Here is an 18,381-nt window from a genome sequence, read left to right as displayed (position 1 = left end):
ATTTACCAGGAAGGCTTGCGGCGCGCAGGAGCAGAAAAGTTGTGGCTCACGGGGCACGTCCTCCCAGATTCTGGGGTTCACGCGGGTTTTCGCAGCTGTCCGGTAGGTGGTAGGCCGCTGAGTTCTGTACTCAGGCCATCAACCGCTTCCGCAGCTGAGCAGAACGAGGGTGAGCGGCGAGCCGGGTCTCACCATGGCCGCGAACGTGAGTGTCTCCTGGTCTGCCGGACCCCACCCAGACTTCCCCATCTCCTGGGGCCTCTTCCCCGAAGGGGCCGTCTAGGTCCATCTTGCCTGCCTGGCCCTCCTCCGTGCGGCCGGTCCATCTCCCTCTGCATGCCCTTGTCTCGGCCTTCCGGCAGCTAACCCGTCTGTTCATCTCTCTCAGTCTGCCCGGACCTCGACGTCGGGCTGTGCGTTTGCGGGGAGAGAGACTCGGGAGCCGTTGCTCCCAGCACTGGGATCGCCTTGTGCGCGGCGCCTGCCCGCAGCCCCTCCTTTCATTTCCAGTGCCCACCTGGGCCCTTGGGCTTCCCGTTTACACACGGGTTTTGGGAGCTGGACGGGACCTCCGAGGGAGCCGGTCCGCGGGAAGGGTTGGGAAGCCTACACGGCTCAGGTGGGGCTGTCCATCAGCGGACAGACGGGGCTGTGCGGGCGGGCCGTGAGCTCCGCGCCCTAGGGAAGCGTGTAAACCGAGGCTAGAGATGCTGCAAAGGGATGCGGGCGAGACTGAGAGTAGAGGAGTTAGGATGACTGTGGGAGGGACCATTTCCCCACTGCCGGGCCCCTTGGCCTCCTAGGGTGTGTTTGGTTAGAGAGGTCCTGGCTGAAGGTGGTTCCCTTCAAAAGGCTGCTGGCCCTTTCAACCTGCAGCCAGCCTGTCTCTCGGAAACCTTTCGAATGAAGCCCAACATTCATTCAACAAACCGAGCCGTGGGAGGAGCAGCGCCTCCCGACGGAGCGCTGGGTGTGGGAGAAGCCTGGTGACTCACCACTCCCCTCCTCTGTGAAAGTGCTTCTGGAGCCAGCCCTGGTGCCCTGCCAGCCCCAGACGCTCCCTCCCTCCTGCTTTGCTGGAGCGTCCTAGCCACTCTCCCCTGACCTGTTTACACCCTCTTGCCAGACCCCTGGGTCCTCTCTGTGCCCCACGCCCCTGAAGAGGCAGGGTTTGTTTCACCCACAGCCCTAGTGTACTCCGCCTCAGTTGGAGTTGTCTGGGAGATCTGGAAACCGTGAATGCTGCACCTAGAAACGCCTCAGGGGTAGTCTGAGACCCAGGGTCTGCCAGGGGAGCCGGCAGTCAGGAAACCAGAGGTAGATTCTGTCCACCCCCACACCGCCACCACCACCATATTTTACAGATGGAGAATTTCCCCAGCAGGACAAGGCACTTGCCCAGGGCCTGACAGCCAGCTTGGCCAGATACTTCGTGAGAAGATGCTGTCCAAAGACAGCAGGCTTGGGAGTCAGGCAGACCTGGGGGGCAAATCCAGTTTCTTCCTCTCAGAAGCGGTGTGGCCTTAATCGCTCTGGCTTTGTGTCTCTTCGTGGGATCTGTTCCTGTGAAGTTTAAGGGAGTCAGTCTGTGGTTAGCACGGTGCCCGGTACATGCCTAATGCATGAGAAAAATCTATCTTCACAGTCTGGCTCGGGTGGCCCTGGTGGGCAGAAACTATCTTGGGTACAGTGGCACCTGACCTGGTCCAAGGAATGTGGATGAGTTTGGGCATCTTCTGCTGCCAAACCTTTGTTGAGTCATCCAGTAGCTGGGTGCACATTTACAGGAGCCACCAGGCCCAGTGAGGAAGAAAGATCTGATGATGGTGGGGTGGAGCGGGAGGTGCCACAGCTTCTTAATCAGTATAACAACAAAACTGCCCTGGGACAGAGGCACTGGTAACCATCTCCTTTTTATAAGTGACTAAACAGGATCAGAGAGGTAGAGCAACTGATGCAACAAGTAGTTTTTAGGGCCCACGTGTCAACCACTGTGCCATCACTCACTGCTCTTTGCTTCTGAGCCTGCAGTGCTCACGGAGGATACACGTATGTGTTCAACACATATCAAGGAGCCAGCATCAAGGTAAGGGGCTCAAAGGTGGCCTTGAAGGGGAGGAAGAGAGGCACCCGAGGGTGCCCCGCAGGCTAGGGAGATGGCAGAGTGGGTAGTGAAGTGTGGCTGCAGGAAATCGCCATCATCTTCCTCTCCAGACCCTCCATGTTTACCGGGATTTTGGTTTGGAATGTGGGCTGGGTGTGGCATGTCACTGCCCACCCTACCCCTCCTGTGGGTTGAGGTATATCCTCCAGTGCCTTTCTTTCTTCCCTCCAAGGCCTTCCATGAGCTCCTCTCCTTGGTGTTGGCTCGTAGAGGTATGCTGAGGGGAGGCCCAGAAGGAAGTCATGCCTTCTGGCTTCCAAGTTTTGGGCTGCACTGCGAACAGCAGGACTGGCTCCCTTCCCTGACCCTCTCTGCAGCAGGTTCCCAGTGTTCATCTCTTCTTACAGCCCAGGAAGTGAGGAATGCAGCTTGGAGCAAAGTGGTAGGAGAGTGGCCTCTGGTCTGTCCATATACGAAGCCTAATTCTGCCCCTTAGAGGCTGAGTGATCTGGGCTTAACTGCTGAGCCTCGATTTTCTCATCTGTGAGATGGGATAGCGATAGCTTTCCCATGCCTGGCCTGTAATAGACTGGCATTTGGCCGTTGTCATCATTATGATGGATGATGGTCACCTGCCTGCCTGCATCGAACAGCTCCACTCATGTTCCCCAGTGGTGTGGAAAGTTAAGACCGTTTCTGAATGCAATGGACATCTGGTTTCTGGGAGGCATGGGCTGGGGGCGTTCGGGAACAATCAGAGAATGTGGCCTCAGCCTTGTTCAAGCAGAAACTGACCCGAGTCTCTCTTCTGGCCCCCTGTGCCAGGGGCCTGGCCCACTCTGATCACTCATCTCAGAACCACTTTACACCTTTGTGACTTTGGTCAGCGTACCCCAGCCGTGGGTACCTGTGCGTTCCTTCCTGTGCCCTGCTCGTTGAGCTGTCTGATAATTCAGTCCTTTGGTCTCAGCAGCGCTATGGATTGGATTATTATCCCCATTTTGCAGATGAGCGAATGGAGAACATAAAGGGGTTAATTGCTCACCCAAGGCGCCATCACCGGTACAGGGCAGGGCCTAGATTCAAACCCAGTTCTTCTGGTTCCAGTGTTCTGCTCTTAACGATGCTAGTCAGCAGGGGACACTTCAAACCATGCTTCTCTTCTTGGCTGTACAAAACCTGACCCACTGACTCTGGAGTTTGAAGCCTACCATGAACCCTCCTGGATGTGTCTAGCCATCCTCATCTCCCCTCCAGCCCATGCCTCCCCAAACCCAGCCAGAGCAGATGGGCAGCCGTGCTCCCAGGACCACCTCCTGCTTCCTCACCATCGCTCAATGGCTCCCCCTGCTGGGGATGCCCTTATCCCAGGATCTGCCTCTCTGATCCCAATCGAATGCCCCCTCTTCTGGGGAGCCTGCCGTGATCTCCCAGCTGGAAGGGATCGCTCCTTTGGTGCTGGATCTGCTCCTCACCAGACATTCAGCATGGCCTAGTACTGTTTGTGCCTGTAACTCGATGGCCCTGCAGCCCGTCTTCCCCTTCCCTCGCCGCTATGAGCCCTAGCGTGGCCCTCGGGAAGCTGAGCCACCGTTTGTTGAATTGAATTAATAATATATCTCTGATAACCCCTTTGGAAAACCGTTTGGCAAGTTTCTTAAAAGCATACATCTTTTCTATGATCAGCAAGTTCACTCCTTTGTGGGTATTTGTTACCCACTTTCCCCAAGGAAAAGGAAAGCACCGTATCTGCATACAGATTTCTGTGTGAATGTTCATAGAGGCATTGTTCATTACAGCTGAAAACTGGAAACAACCGACACACCCACCCACTGGCGACTGAGTCAACAAATGTGGTATATTCTTAAGTGGAATACTGTTCAGCCACGTAAAGGAATGAGCTACTGATACACACACCACAATGTAGTTGAACCTCAAAAGCTTTATGCCAAGGCAGAATCCGGACGGAAAAGAAATTTGTGCTGTATGATGGTCCCATTTACGTCAGGCTCTGTAAGAGGCAAGACTAATCTATGATGATACAAATTCAAATACTTGTTACCACTAGAGGGTGGGGAGAGGGGAGTATTGGCAGGAAAGAGGCACAAGGTAACTTTCTGAGGTGGTAGAAACATTCTTACCTTGATCTGGATGTTGGTCAGATGGGGTGTTTAATACCTGTGCATTTTTACTGTATATAATTTCAGTGAAAACTGAATATAAACAAATAGCAGAATTCAACTTATTTTTAAAAAACTAATTTCCATTTTGATTTTTTTAAATATTTTTTTTTTCTCAGTATTCCAGTACAAGTAACAGGAGAGAACATGTCAAAACTACAAGCAACCCCCAGCCAGGCTTCTTGGAGCGGCTCAGCGAGACCTCGGGTGGGATGTTTGTGGGGCTCATGACCTTCCTGCTCTCCTTCTACTTAATTTTCACCAACGAGGTAAAATGTTTGGGATTCCCCTGTGCAGTATTAGAGAGCAAAGGCTATGAGTCCAGAGGCTGGATGTGGTGACAAGGGCCTAGATTTTACCACAGTCGGGGCCGGGGGTGGGGGTGGCAGTGCTAAATTAGTCAGAATGTTTTCTCTTAGGACTCATGTCACAACTGTCGTAAGTAGGAAGACAAGTGCATTGGTGCACAGGCCTGAAATCCTGGGGTAGCCTCAGCTTCAGGCATGGTTGGATCCAGGTGTTCATGTTGGGTCACCAGGAATCTCCATTTTTCCATTCTTGCCTGTTTTTCTCTTTATGGATTCTTCTTTGGCGGACTTTTCCTTTGTGGTGGTAAAGATGGCCAACAACTGCAGGGTCACATCCCACCAGCTTAGCAGCCCCGTCTCTTCCAAGACCAACTTAGCAAAAGTTGCAGGGAGATGTTTCAGTGTCCTGGCTCATCTCAGTCCTCTCTCTGAACTAATCCCTGAGGACGATGAACCCGTGTTCCGATTGGCTAAGCCTGGGTCCCGTGATTTGGACAGCACTACAGACAGGCCCATCTAAACCACATAGACTGGGAGGTGAGGGAGAGGGAGAAGGCAGAGAGAGATGGCATAAGGGCACACAGCAGACAGAAGCACCAGCACAGGGTAGCAATGAGACTGGTGAGAGTGTGGCAGGAAGAGAACTGCCTGGGAAAGCAGGAGTCTTGGGTTCCAGTTCACCTGTGCCGCTTGCCAGGCCTTGGTTTTCCAGCTGTGAAATGGGGAGATAAGCCCCATGCTTCCCGAGGCCCCATCCTGACATGATACACTGCGGTAAGCACGACTGTGCTGAGCCGCATCTGAGGTGAAATCCCCACTCGCCTTTGCTCCCAGGGCCGCGCACTGAAGACAGCCACCTCCCTGGCCGAGGGGCTCTCCCTTGTGGTGACCCCTGACAGCATCCACAGTGTGGCCCCAGAGAATGAGGGAAGGCTGGTGCACATCATCGGGGCCCTGCGCACGTCCAAGGTAGGTTTGGTGAAGCTTTCTGACCCGCCGGAGGCTCGGGGCGCATCGCTGGTTGTTGTCTGGTTGGGGCTTTTAAGCACGTGGGACACGCAGGTGTGATTCCCGGTTGCCCCACTCAGCAGCTGTGCGGACCTGTCAGTCCTGAGTCTCAGCATCTTTCTCTGCAAAATGCAGACAATAACTGTAACAAACTGGGGGGCCGGCTTCAAGGATTTGGTGGGATCAGATGGCCAACCCCTTGGCCCGGTGCTCAGCACGTGGCAGGAGCTTCACGAAAAGGTGCTTTAGCAGTTACAATAACACGTGTGTCTAGCACAAGGCCCAAAGGTACTCTGGTGATCAGACCTCCCTCTCCTGTTTGAACCCTAAATACCCCGTGGTTGGCGCCAGGGCATTGGTCGTGCAGCCCGAGCCGGTGCTGTGAGGCTCCCGGCCCCAGGCTCTGGGCATTGTGGACTCGGGACAGGCAGCGTCACCTGGTCCTCCCGCCCGAAGCAGCTGTGGTACCTGCCTCCGGGCCCTGTCCTCCCTGCCCGTTTTTCGTCCAGTCCGGCTTCCTCTGGCATCCTGGGCTGGTGTCAGCCTTGTCCTGAGTTTTGTGTTGCTTGTGTGTTTGATTTGTTTGATTCTTTTTGAAGCTCTTGTCGGATCCAAACTATGGGGTCAACCTTCCGGCTGTGAAGCTGCGGCGACACGTGGAGATGTACCAGTGGGTGGAAACGGAGGAGTCCCGGTGAGCTGGCAGGGAGTGAAAACTCCAGGATAAGAGGTGCAGACGTCAGATGTCAGGATCAGATGCAGGTGGCTCTTTATTTGGACACTTCTGGAATTTAAAGTATGGTATCTTCCTCTCAGAGGGGGCGCCTGGGTGGCTCAGTTGGTGAAGCGTCCGACTTCAGCTCAGGTCATGATCTCGCGGTTTGTGGGTTCGAGCCCCGCGTCGGGCTCTGTGCTGACAGCTCAGAGCCTGGAGCCTGCTTCAGATTCCGTGTCCCCCCCCAGTCTCTCTCTCTGCCCCTACCCGGCTCATGCTGTGTCCCTCTTGCTCTCAAAAATAAATAAACATTAAAACAATTTTTTTTAAATCTTCCTATCAGAAGTGTTGAATCATCCCCAAGTTATCAGCCAATGATCTTCTGTTTGGAGGTGGCAGAAAACCTAATGCGAGTGGGAGGATGGGTTAGCTCCCGTGTCTAGGGAGTTACGCAGGGCTGCCCAGGCTTGAGGCATGACTGGATCCAGGCACAAACAGTGCTTTCCTGCATGTGGGTTCCGTGCTGTCTCCCATGACGGGGCAGAGGTGGCACTGGGTTACATCCTGTCCCTTCTGACAGAAGTCTGAGGGCATCTGTCATTAGGCTGGAGTCACTTGGAGCCAAGCAATGTGGACTGTGAGTGAGGATGGGGAGGTGGTTAGGGGAGCCAGGGCAGCTGCAAGGGGCCCTCCGTGGGGCTGGCCTGGGGCAGAGGGTGCAGCGAGGTGTCTGAGCCCAGAGGGCAGGGCTGCAGCCCTTGGCATGAGCCAAGTGGAGCCACATTTCAGCCTAGGAGGATAAAGCTCTTTTCTCCAGGGTGGGCCTTTGAGGGATGGAGCTGGCTGTCTGCCCAGGAGTAAACACCTGTCTCTGGCTGGTATAGACAAGACCAGCTCCATTTGGAGATTTTGACCTCATGGGCCCAAGTTGTGTCCAGCTGGAGAAGCTTAGACATGGGACTGCCCTGGGGGTGACAGGCTAACTCTGGAGTGCCCTGTGCTTTCCCCACAGGGAGTACACCGAGGACGGGCAGGTGAAGACAGAGACAAGGTACTCCTACAGTGAGTACCGGGCCCCCACCATCCCTGCACACATGTGGTCTCTGCCCCTGGCCGAGGCTGACGGCAGTGGGGAAGGCGTGGAACCAGATGTCGGGATTGCTGGGTGTCAGTCCTCAGAGTCTGGCTCTGTCATGTGTCCACTGAGGCTCCAGGAGCTGTCCCTCTGGCCCTGGAGTGGCCAAGGGCTTGGATAAAAGGACACAGAGCCTCAGACATGTGGCCACTCTTACCATGGTTCCTGAGTTCCCTCTCCCTGTGACAGACACCGAGTGGAGGTCAGAAATCGTCAACAGCAGAAACTTCGACCGAGAGATTGGCCACAAAAACCCCAGGTGAGAGGTGGCCCTGAGCACAGCCTTGCCGGCCACTGGCGGGTCCCCAGCCTCAGCTTCCTCAGCAGAGTGATGGGGTTGAGTTGCTTCTGCCTCATGAGTTGATGAAAGTCTGGGACACAGTTCCTGCGCTGGGCACTGGGAACACGGAGGGAAATCCCGATTCCTGACCCCCACAGGTCCAACAGGTCACGAATGTAAGGCCTGGACTGAGTGCTGAGAGGCACTTGCACATACAGTATCCGGGAAGCATTTGTTAACAGCCATGGGGATGGGAGGGCGATCAGGAAGGGCTTTCAGGAGGCAGTGGCATTTGATCTGGGCCTTTGTAGGATTTGGGCAGAAGGCAGTTAGCTCAGAGACACGGGGGTGGTGAGATGGGCTTGGCGCTGGAGCGTGGCTGGAGCCGCGGGCAGGCCTGTGCCCGGAAGGGTCTTGAATATGCACAGTTGAGCTTGGGAGCTACCTGGGGCTGGGAAGGCTGGGAAGGGTCAGGGATGATGTAGAGAACCACAGAGGGTCCATGTGATGACTGGTGCTGGGGTGGGCCAGGCTGGTAGGGGTCTAGATGTGAAGCTCTGGGGGACAGGAGACAGGAGGAGGGTGCTCCACCAGGCGAGGGGACAGGAGCGTCCGAGGGGTAGATCAGGCGGTAAAGACAAGACCTCCGCAGTGCTTGGGCTAGTCGGGACTTGCAGGAGCCCCGGGGTGGAAAACCTGCCCAGCGCAACCCAAAGAGACGGCACAGCCCCCAGCCAGTGCCCCGCTCCGCCGACAGCTCCTTCTCTTCACAGCGCAATGGCAGTGGAGTCGTTCACGGCTACAGCCCCCTTTGTCCAAATTGGCAGATTCTTCCTCTCGGCGGGTAAGTTTCTGGCCCCTTCAGATGAGCCAACAGCACCCAGAGGCCTTGTACTTCTACTTGGCCACCTCCCAGGAGCTGGGGTCCCCACTGCCCTGGATGTGGGATCAGCCTGCACTTTCCCGGCATCGTACTTTGGGCTGGGGGCCAGAGGGAAGGCAGACCCCCAGGAGGTGGGGGACTTGTGCAGAGCGGCCCCACCTGAGCCAGGTTCCTTTGAAACACGGTCTCTTCCAGAGAATAAGTACCAGGCACCCCTGGTGCCTGATCTGACCAGACAGAGCTGAGAGCCCTTCCTCAAGCAGCCCCAGAGCCAGCCGCAGAGATAAGGCTGCCCCCAAGGCCTCCGTCTGTGAGCCCCAGCCGGCATCCTGCCCTATGTGAGGGAGAGGGTGGTTCACTGTAGGCCCCCCAGGTGACACCAAGGAGAGGCTTTCCAGGGACAAGGAGGCACCACCAGCCACCTGGGTCTGTCCTTGGGCCTGCCCCAATAGAGTGGGAGAGAAGACACATAGGCCCCAAATAGCCAGGGAGAGGGAGGACGGGCTGTGCCCTGGGGCCTGGCTTGTCTGCCATCTGCCCTGTTGCCCAGTCAGTGGCTGCTGTGCCTCTAGTGCAATGCATACAGCAGGCGAGCCAGGCTTGGACAGGTAGGGGGATCTGAGGCAGAACAGGTGCAGGGCTCGGGCTGTTTCCAGAGCTGCAGCCACTCCCACCGGCTGGAAGGGGGACGGGGAGGCTTTCCTGGAGGAGATGGAGACTGAAAGGGGCCTGCGGTACGGAAGGAGGGATTGGGGAGGGTGCTCCCGGAAGGCGGTCGGGCTGAAGGGTGTACCGCTCGGGGGCGTTGTTTGCACAGCATCGTTTGTGACTCCCGCACACCCCTCAGGCCTCATCGACAAAGTCGACAACTTCAAGCCACTGAGCCTGTCCAAGCTGGAGGACCCGCACGTGGACATCATTCGCCGGGGAGACTATTTCTACCACAGCGAAAACCCCAAGTATCCGGAGGTACACAGGGGCTTGGGCTGTTCACACAGCAGAGGTGGAGGCCCTTACAGTGCCAGCCCCCGGACAACACACAGGAGCCACATTCCTGCTTGGGACTCTGATTCGGTTCAGTTGCATCCACTTGGCCAAATGAGATTGGAGGGGAGAAGCCTTGAGATGGGAGCCCCTGGGCCGAGGTGTGGAGGTGGGAAAAGAGCTTCGGCTCTGGGTGCTGGGGACACAGGCCCAGGCTGACTGCTCCCGGTCTCAGTCAGCCCACGTCTCTCCCACCCCCAGGTCGGAGACCTGCGCGTGTCCTTTTCCTACGCGGGGCTGAGCGGCGATGACCCCGACCTGGGCCCAGCTCACGTGGTAAGTGGCTTCCCCAGGGCAGACCCAAGCAGGGCGTCCTGGCCTTCCAGGGCACAGGCACCACGTACAATGCCGTGAACACTTTGGACCCTTCCTGCAGGAAGTGTGTGCATGTGCTCACACCCGCACACAGACGGCTGTGCCTTGGAGCAGTTTCAGAGCTCCGTGTGGTCCACAGCCATCTGGGGACATCCATGGGCCCCAGGCTAAGAACTGCTGTTGTAGGGGGACCTCCTAATCATGCCTGCCCAAGTTCTTCCAATCACATGCAGCTCTTTCCCCCACCCCCGCCTCCCAGCCCCCAGCCCCCAGCCCCCAGTTTTTGCTCTGTAAATACTTGGTCTCCGGTTCCTGACCCTGTCACATGCAGTCCCACCCCTGGCCCCAGCCCCTGCCCCACACTGACACATGCTTCTTTTTGCCAGGGTCTTCCCGGGAGCTTGAAATGAAGCAGCTCCACTGACCTCTGGGGGGCAGGTGTGCCCCAGGCCGATAGGTGGAGAGAGGGGCTCCGGGCTGGCACGGGTCTCCTCACTGTCTCCCCCAGTTGGCGTTCAGTGCGGAGGGGTGCTGGGACCCGGCCCGCCAGTCCCCTCAGCTCTAACACTGAGTTCTCCCATCAGGTCACTGTGATTGCCCGGCAGCGGGGTGACCAGCTACTCCCATACTCCACCAAGTCTGGGGACACCTTGCTTCTCCTGCACCATGGGGACTTCTCGGCAGAGGTGAGTTGCTGCTGCCTGTCTGTGGGATGGAGGGGCAGGCATCTCCCTCCTTCCCTCTCCCCTCCCGTGGTTATTTAATAAGCTCCCACACTAGAGGGCGTAGCCAGTGCAATGAGTCAAGAAAAAGAATTGGAAGGAGCAGGAATCTCCCCATATGGGCAGCGGACTGTGTGTAGGATCGTACTTTGGGCATAGGCCCAAAGGATGCCGACCGAGGATAGAACAGGGGGCACAGCAGACCCCTCCTCCTCAGGCTTCCCACCTCCTGGGGGGAGGGACCCATCAGAAGAAAGAGCGAGTGAGGACACTGTGTGCTGAGAGCTGCGTAGGGGAGGCAGATGCTCTGAAAAACAGACAGGATGATAGAGCTGCAGAGTCCCCATCTGTACAATGGGGAGGGTCATGTCTCACCTAAGTCCCTAACTTTTGATTAGTTCGATCGCATGCCTTAAAAGTTAGCCCCTCTTTTCCAGGCAGAAACCCTTCTCTTCAACAGAAAAATTGTTTTTACATTGTTGATGAACACAGTGTATCACTGGTGGGAAATTCTGTATGTGCCTGGAGCAGGATTGCAGGACTTTTCAGTCCATAAAGCTTTGAGAAGGAAAGGCAGTGGGTAGGGGTCCAGGCATAGCTGTGGCCCATTTGACTGTTATCGTCCTTCTCACTTCGGCCCCTGGCCCCAGGTGATGATGGGCCTCACCTTGTCCTCTGTCCAGCCAGGACCAGGGTATGGGCAGGCTGCCACCCAGGAGCCCGGTGACCAGCCTCAGGGTGGGGCTGCCACCTCCCAGTTGGGCGGGCGTGAGTCACCCTTTCCATGGCAGCTCTCAGGGAGTCTCTAAAATTAGGAGGCCCTGCCCAGGCTTCTCTCTCTCCTGCAGCCCCAGCCCGATCCCGCACTTCAGTCTCCTGCAGGTGGAGGCCCAGGTCTCAGAGCCATTGCCCCCAGAGAGGAGTGGGTGGGGTTCATGGCCTGCTAACTCCCAGGAAGGCAGGCTCAGGCAGTGCTGACCACCCCGGGCCTCCAGCACAGGGCCTGGGGTCTCCGCGAAGCAGGGAGAGAAGGCCCGGAGCCAACGAGGTGGCCAGGGCCCTGAGGAGAAACCCAGACCCCGTGAGTCAGGATGCCCAGATTCCAGCCCTGGCAGCAGGAGGGCTCAGTGTGGACAAGTGTGGACATGAGCTGGCCCTAACTCAAGCCCTGCTCTGTCTTCCACTGGCTACAGGACCTTGAACCAGTTGTTTATCCTCTTGGATGATAACAATGATGATCCTTATCTTATTTGGTTATTGTAAAGATTATTCATTTATGCAGAGCCTTGGTTTCCTTATCTGTAAAATGGAGACAAGTGTGTCTACTTTGTGAAGTTTTTTTGAGGTTTAAGTAAGGTAGTACTTGTAAAGCACCGAGGACAGCAACTGATAAGTGGTAAGCACTAAATGTTAGCTGTCCTTATCGTTATTGTCATAGACAATGGGGGCGCTCTCTATAGAAATGACATTAAGGCTGGCACTGGCAGAATGTGTAGGAGCTGGCTGGGCATGCTCCAGGCAGAGCAAGCACATGTGCAAAGGCCCTGGGACAGAAGGACACTTGACCTGGACCCCTGACAGGCACCAGGGTCTCGGCAGGTTGCCATGGGGAGGAGGTGGCGGAGAGGAGGAGGCTATTGCAGCGGTCCTGGTGAGGGTGACTGTGGTGAGAGGTCTGGGGAAATGTGGACGCAGCATTGACAGGACTTGCTGACAGGCCGGATGGGAGGTGGTCCTTGTGGGGAGCAGCAAGCCGAGTCTGACAGCCCGGTTTGGGCTTGTGCAGGCGGTGGGCAGTGGTAGCATTTGCTGAGGTGGAGACAGGAGGAACAGGTCGGGGGCTGGGGGGAGGCTGCAGCGTGGGTGTCGGATGGCATGTGAACAGCAGGAGGCCCCGGGCTGCAGCTAGAAACCATGGGGCGGGGGTGGGCAGGGTGGTGTTCTGGCACGGAGGCGCCGAGAAAATGATTGGGACCCGCGGGGAGGGTGCGCTGTGAAACTCCAGCGTGCAGAGGGCAGGCAGAGGGAGGGGGGCAGCTGTGGAGACTGCGAAGCAGGGGGGAAACGGAGCGAGGTGCCCAGAACCACGTGAGGAGCGGCCAAGGTGAAGCGTCACACAGGATGCACTATTGGGGATGGTGGTAAATGACCCCAGAAAGGAACCCCTGGAGGAAGGAGGTTGGAGTTCATTCTGGATGAGGTGGTGGGCTAAGGACTCCTCCCTTCCACAGAGGTCTCCTGCCCCATCCTGTGCTGTGCGTGATGGGCAGACACCTAGGCCCGGGCAGGAGACGTGCCCTTACCTCCCCTGGTCTTCTCAGAAATGGCCAAACGGCTCCTGGGTTGGGATGGACCCTCTGGCACCTTCCCTGCCAGCTAGGGAGGCTGGTGGCCCCTCAGAGACATGAGACGTGACGCCCCTTCCCCCGCCTTGCCCTGCAGGAGGTGTTTCGTAGAGAACAAAAGAGCAACTCCCTGAAGACATGGGGCCTGCGGGCCGCCGGCTGGATGGCCATGTTTATGGGTCTCAACCTCATGACGCGGATCCTGTATACGCTGGGTAGGTGTGCAGGGACAGGCGGGGGCATCTTGCTCACCCTCATGCAGCCCACATGCCTCCCTTGCACTTCTCACACCGTCTCTAACCCTTTCCGGCCTGCTGCGGTGCTCTTTGGGGCAGAGGCCGGGTATTTGGCCCATGTCTGAGTCCCAGTGCACAGCCCTGGGATGAATGGGCGGAGGAAGACAGAGATGATGGACAGGTGCTTTTGGGGGCAGGCGTGGGGTGGGGTGCCAACTCCTGGGAGGGAGTGTGTGGGAGGGTTCGGTGTGGCTCCTGTGATCTGAGGGTCCGGCCCATCTGTCCCCAGCTGACCCGCTCATTCCTTCAGCCCTTCATTCCACAAGTGAGCAGCCCCGACGGGGAGAGCGGCCAGGCTTTGCAGTGAGCCAGGTCTGTCATGTCAGAGCTCTGGGTACTCGGGCCATTCCCCTTCCTGCCTCAGCGTCAGTCACCTCACACCTAATGTGCAGTTTTGTGAAATGTTTGGCAAATAGGAAACACCCCAAAACTTTTATGCTTCCTCACCCTAAGACCTGGGCTAGATTCGGGGCAGCCAGCAAGTTGGAGTGCGAGGCAGAGTGCTGGGCCGCTCACTCGGCACCCGTGAGCCCAGCAGTTGCCAAGTGACCCAACCTGGCACAGGACTGAGGCCCCGGTTGACTGAGTAAGCACTAGCCCCACACTGTTGATCTGGGTGGACGGGGCTTCTCAGGGGACTTGTGTCCAAGCCTTTACCCCAGTGTGTCTGTCCAGTCCGATAATTCCGTCCAGCCCTCGCCAGGCTCCAACAGAACCCTCTCCCCCATTTACCCTTTCCAGTGGGGGGGGGGGGTAGGAGGTCTGGCTGCAGTACATCCCAGGCTAGGAGGGAAAAGGACACTTCCTCCCTTCCAAGGCCTTCTCGGGACAGCTGAGTTGTGCTCAAACCAGCCAGACGCATATTGCGCGCCATTTGGGAGAGATTAGAATTTGATCAAAATTCTCCACCTTTCCTTTGCATTGAACGCGACCTTGGGTTAGGCCATTTCCCCTCTCAGAGCCTCAGTCCCCCCACTGCCAGATGAGGAGGTGGGAATCTGTCTCAGAGGGCCCTTTGATTCTCTGACTGCCCACGATCCTCCTCTTTGCTCTTCATCTGGGATGCTGACGCTCTAGACTGAGGACAGACGTCAGAGCAGGGACCGATCAGGGAAGCGACGAGCCAGCATTCGTTCACTCCGGCATTCAGTCAGTAAGCACTTACTAAGTGCCTGCTGTACGCAGGATACCACTCTAGGCCCTGGAGACTATGCCGTGGGCAGCACAGACAAGGTTCCTGGCTCTGGCACTTTCTAGCTGTAAGACATTAGGCAAGTTGAACTCCCTGGGCCTTGGTGCTCTTGTGGATAGAATGAGGGTAAAACAGTACAGCCTCCCAGGGCAGGCACGAGGGTTTGAGGAGACGGTCCACATAGTGCCTGACACGTGGTCGATGCACAAAAACACGAACCCTGCTTACTGTGAGGGCCAAGGCGGGGTATGTGTGGGAACAGACCAAGCTGAGCCAGGGTCCTCTGTTCATAGCGTCAGACCACTGGGGCTTCCTGGAACTGAGTGAAGACTCCCCCTGTGGACTGCCATCAGCTATAGAATGCTTACCTGAAGGGGCAGACAGGCCAAGGACAGGGTAATTCCAGATGGATTAGCCGGACCCTAGACTTTACCATATGGGGCCAGTGGCCCGTGAGATCCTTGAGGTGGGAGCCAGCTTAAGCTGACTTATTTCCCTCAGCGCAGAGCTGTGCACACAGGTAATGACCCGAATGGCCGAGAAACCCACCTGGGCACCCACAGAAGGTCCCGCCCACAGTTTTCGTCGAGGTGTGAAGCAGGCGTAACTTGCCACCATTACAGGCAGATGTCTTCCCAGACCGATGGCACCAAGGCACTCCCACCTGCCTGCTCTCCTGGGGCGGCGCATGGTGTGTGGTGTGCCTTCCTCCTCTGGGTCCTCCAGCTCTCACGGGAGCCTGTTCGCGCCACCGTGGCCCCTCCCTCCCTCCTCCTCACCTGGCGACACGGGCCCCTCCTGGTCCGCAGACACGGGAACAATCCGCTGACCTCGTGCGACGCAGAGCACCGTGGCCCCGGAAGCCTCACCACCTTTCTCTTCCCCACAGTGGACTGGTTCCCCGTCTTCCGAGACCTGGTCAACATTGGCCTGAAAGCCTTCGCCTTCTGCGTGGCCACCTCGCTCACCTTGCTGACCGTGGCTGCCGGCTGGCTCTTCTACCGGCCCCTGTGGGCCCTCTTCCTTGGCTGCCTGGCCCTGGTGCCCATCGTCATTGCTCGGACCCGGGTGCCGGCCAAAAAGCTGGAGTGAGGCAGGCCCTGGCCGCCGCCCGACACCCGCGTGCTCCTCAGGATCCAGCTCACCCCCCGCCCCCGTGACCCCGCTCCTCGCCCCAGCATGAGCCCGCATCGGTTTTGGATTCTGCGCCCGCTCCGCTCCTCAAGGGGCCACGCCTCGCAGTGCGCGTGGACGTCAGGTTTGGTGCCCACCAGCTCGCGTCTTCCCACCCTCTTTCTCGCCAGCAGGCAGCTCTGGTGAGCGGAGGCGGCAGCTCCCGGCTGGCCGTGTGACAGGCGACAGGCATCCATTCTGCTTGCTTCCCTCCCTTCCCTCGGGACCGTGTGGCTGCTTCACGCGTCTCGCTTGGCTGATGTCTGCCAACAGTGAGCTGGTGACACTCCACACGGACCTGCTGCTTTAACACTCACCGGCCCCTCACCCTCACCCTTGGAGACAAGTGCCAGGGCTCTGCCCAGCCACCCCTGCCCCGTGATCCCGCGTGGCCACCATCACCAGCGGCCTCTGAGCGTGCTGCGGTGCCGGACAGACCGGGCACGGGCCCCCACGCGGGGCACCACAAACCCATTTCGGGCACGGCACCTGACTTGGTACTTAGAAAAGCCACCGAGGTCACAGTGAAGAAGCGTGGGATATTTGTTGGGCTTTATTTACACGTAGTTGATAGTTTGGCAGAAACTTCTTAGTGTGTAGGATTTCCAAAGCTCTCATTTGTTATGTTTCTCTTTGCTACGCTTCATGTGTATTTTCCTACTCTAAGAGGGTGTTGTTTCAAATAAGATTTAAAAACACAAAACACTGCTTGAATGATGAGCACTTCAGACTGTTAGAGAAAAACTCCTCTTAATCTGTCAGTTGAAGTTAATTCAGGGCACAGAGAGGTGTAAATGGGGGCGTGACTTACTGCTTAAAAAAGAGTCACCTCCGTCAGAACTCTGGTCACTGGGAGGCTCCAAGGTGCTTTTGAAGCCAGCGTTGGCGAAGGGATCCCACTCTGGGAGGAGAGGGGAATTTGGAGAAGGTGGAGAGAGGCATTTCCGTTTATCCTCTGGCATCAGAAACTACCGATTTACTTGAAGATGGTTTTGAGTTTTCAGTCAACCGTTCAAGGAAAAGGCTGGATGCTTTCTCATCCTGAGTGGGCTCCCTCGTGCCCCCATCACCCCAAACCAGAAATCTGGTACCTGACGCTTGTGCAGCACCCGGGCCTCATGCCTTTCACCGTGGGAGGCGTTCACACTAGCAGCTGGCCCCCGGGTAACTCCTGTTGTGCCCACGTCCACAGCTTCTCTAAGTAAAATGTACCCACACTTCATTGCGCTCCTGCTGTTTCCCAGCTACTCTCACGCCCTCTGAAGCATAAAGTGTGTTGTCACCTTGATGTCTCAAAAGGTCCTTCGTATATCCTTTATCTGTTTATTACTTGGAAACTGTTCTGCCTTGCTGGGAGCGGTCGCTTTAGCAAATTAGTTGGTAGTTGAGTGAGTGATGGGAGACCTAACAATCTCTCATCGGCCTGGGAGATCTGTGGTGTAACTTCAGGTACTTCGTGCAGAGAACAGCTGGCCCCAAAGAGGACTTAGCTGGATTTAAGAATCAAAACAGTATTCACCACTGCTTATCACGTGAGCAGTTGTCATCGAGTGTCTCCTCGTGAAGGATGCTTTTGGAAAACAATACAACTAGATGGTGGCTGAATACAAACTCTGTGGGATTTGGTTTGTGTAATTTTTTCTACTACAGATTTTAAATTACTGCGAATTTCAGTAGTGTTCTTAAAGAGCAAAATAATGTTAAGAAATGTTTTAAGTCTTTGGGAAATCATGAAATTTGTATCGTATTTGTATTTTTGATAAAAATTCAAAATAAATTTCAAAAGAGCTTTTATAGGACCTTGCTGTTACTTTTTTTTTTTTTGAAATTTCTATCTTAAACAGTTCAGCTGTAGAACTGATGAAGGACTGGGAGTTTTTAGAACTCCGTTCTAAGTAGCTTTTAGTGGTTAAAATGGGTTTCAATTTTTCTGAAAAGGGCAACTTGTCATTTTTAACACATGCTTTGTTTTGGATTGACTCAAAGTAAATGACTCAGACTTCACGCAGCTTCAGAATGCATCAGAAGAGGTGGATGGAGCCACGGTGTGGCACAGTGCACAGCAGGCACCCTGGACGTTAGGTTGGCACAGACCCGGGTTCCAGCCCCAAGTGTGCCACTGCCTGGCTGTGGCTGTGTGACGCTGGGCCACGTCCATGATCTGAGTCTCAGCTTCCTCATCTATAAAATAGCCCCGATGCCTTTCTCCCTTACCGTGGAAAGGACTACATGAGATAAAGCCCACGAAATGCCTGACGTGTGGCATGTTAGTTTTTCACTTTTTGCCTGTTCTTTTTTTTTTTTTTTTTAATGTCATTTATTTTGAGAGTGCACGCGCGGATGGGCAGAGAGAGAGAAGGGGGGAGAACCCCAAGCAGGGGTTGCAGCTCCGTGCAGAGCCTGACGCGGGGCTCGACCTCCTGACTGTTAGATCGTGACTCCAGCTGACATCACGAGTAGGACGCTTAATTGATTGAGCCCCCCCGGGTGCCCCACTGCCTCCTGTTCTGGATCCACGGACAGCTGCTGACTGTCCACACTGGGGCCGGCAGTGTGTGTCCTTTTTGTTATAAGATGTGAAGCAGCTGAGTTACTTCCCAAAACCTACTCTCCTCATCCGCGGGACCACTGCCATTCAACTCCCACAAAACAAGTCGCTTACCTCTAGGAGAGCGTGCGGG

General features: G+C 56.2%; 1 protein-coding gene across 1 annotated transcript; it reads left to right on the top strand.

Annotated features, from left to right (window-relative positions):
- On the top strand, positions 1-17,499 carry TMEM43 (transmembrane protein 43). The gene is made up of 12 exons (XM_047096079.1): positions 1-205; positions 4,404-4,553; positions 5,427-5,561; positions 6,200-6,294; positions 7,328-7,377; positions 7,640-7,709; positions 8,504-8,574; positions 9,461-9,582; positions 9,859-9,933; positions 10,557-10,658; positions 13,137-13,254; positions 15,417-17,499. Exons 1-12 carry the CDS (start codon positions 194-196, stop codon positions 15,617-15,619), a joined length of 1,203 nt encoding a protein of 400 aa, XP_046952035.1. The 5' UTR covers positions 1-193; the 3' UTR covers positions 15,620-17,499.
- The last annotated feature ends 882 nt before the right edge of the window (positions 17,500-18,381 follow it).

This window comes from Lynx rufus, unplaced genomic scaffold (genome assembly GCF_022079265.1).
Source record: "Lynx rufus isolate CCGP_SWC_20201006 ecotype Redwood Valley unplaced genomic scaffold, mLynRuf1.p SCAF_4, whole genome shotgun sequence".
NCBI lineage: Eukaryota > Metazoa > Chordata > Mammalia > Carnivora > Felidae > Lynx > Lynx rufus.
This window is presented reverse-complemented; position numbering and strand designations above follow the sequence as displayed.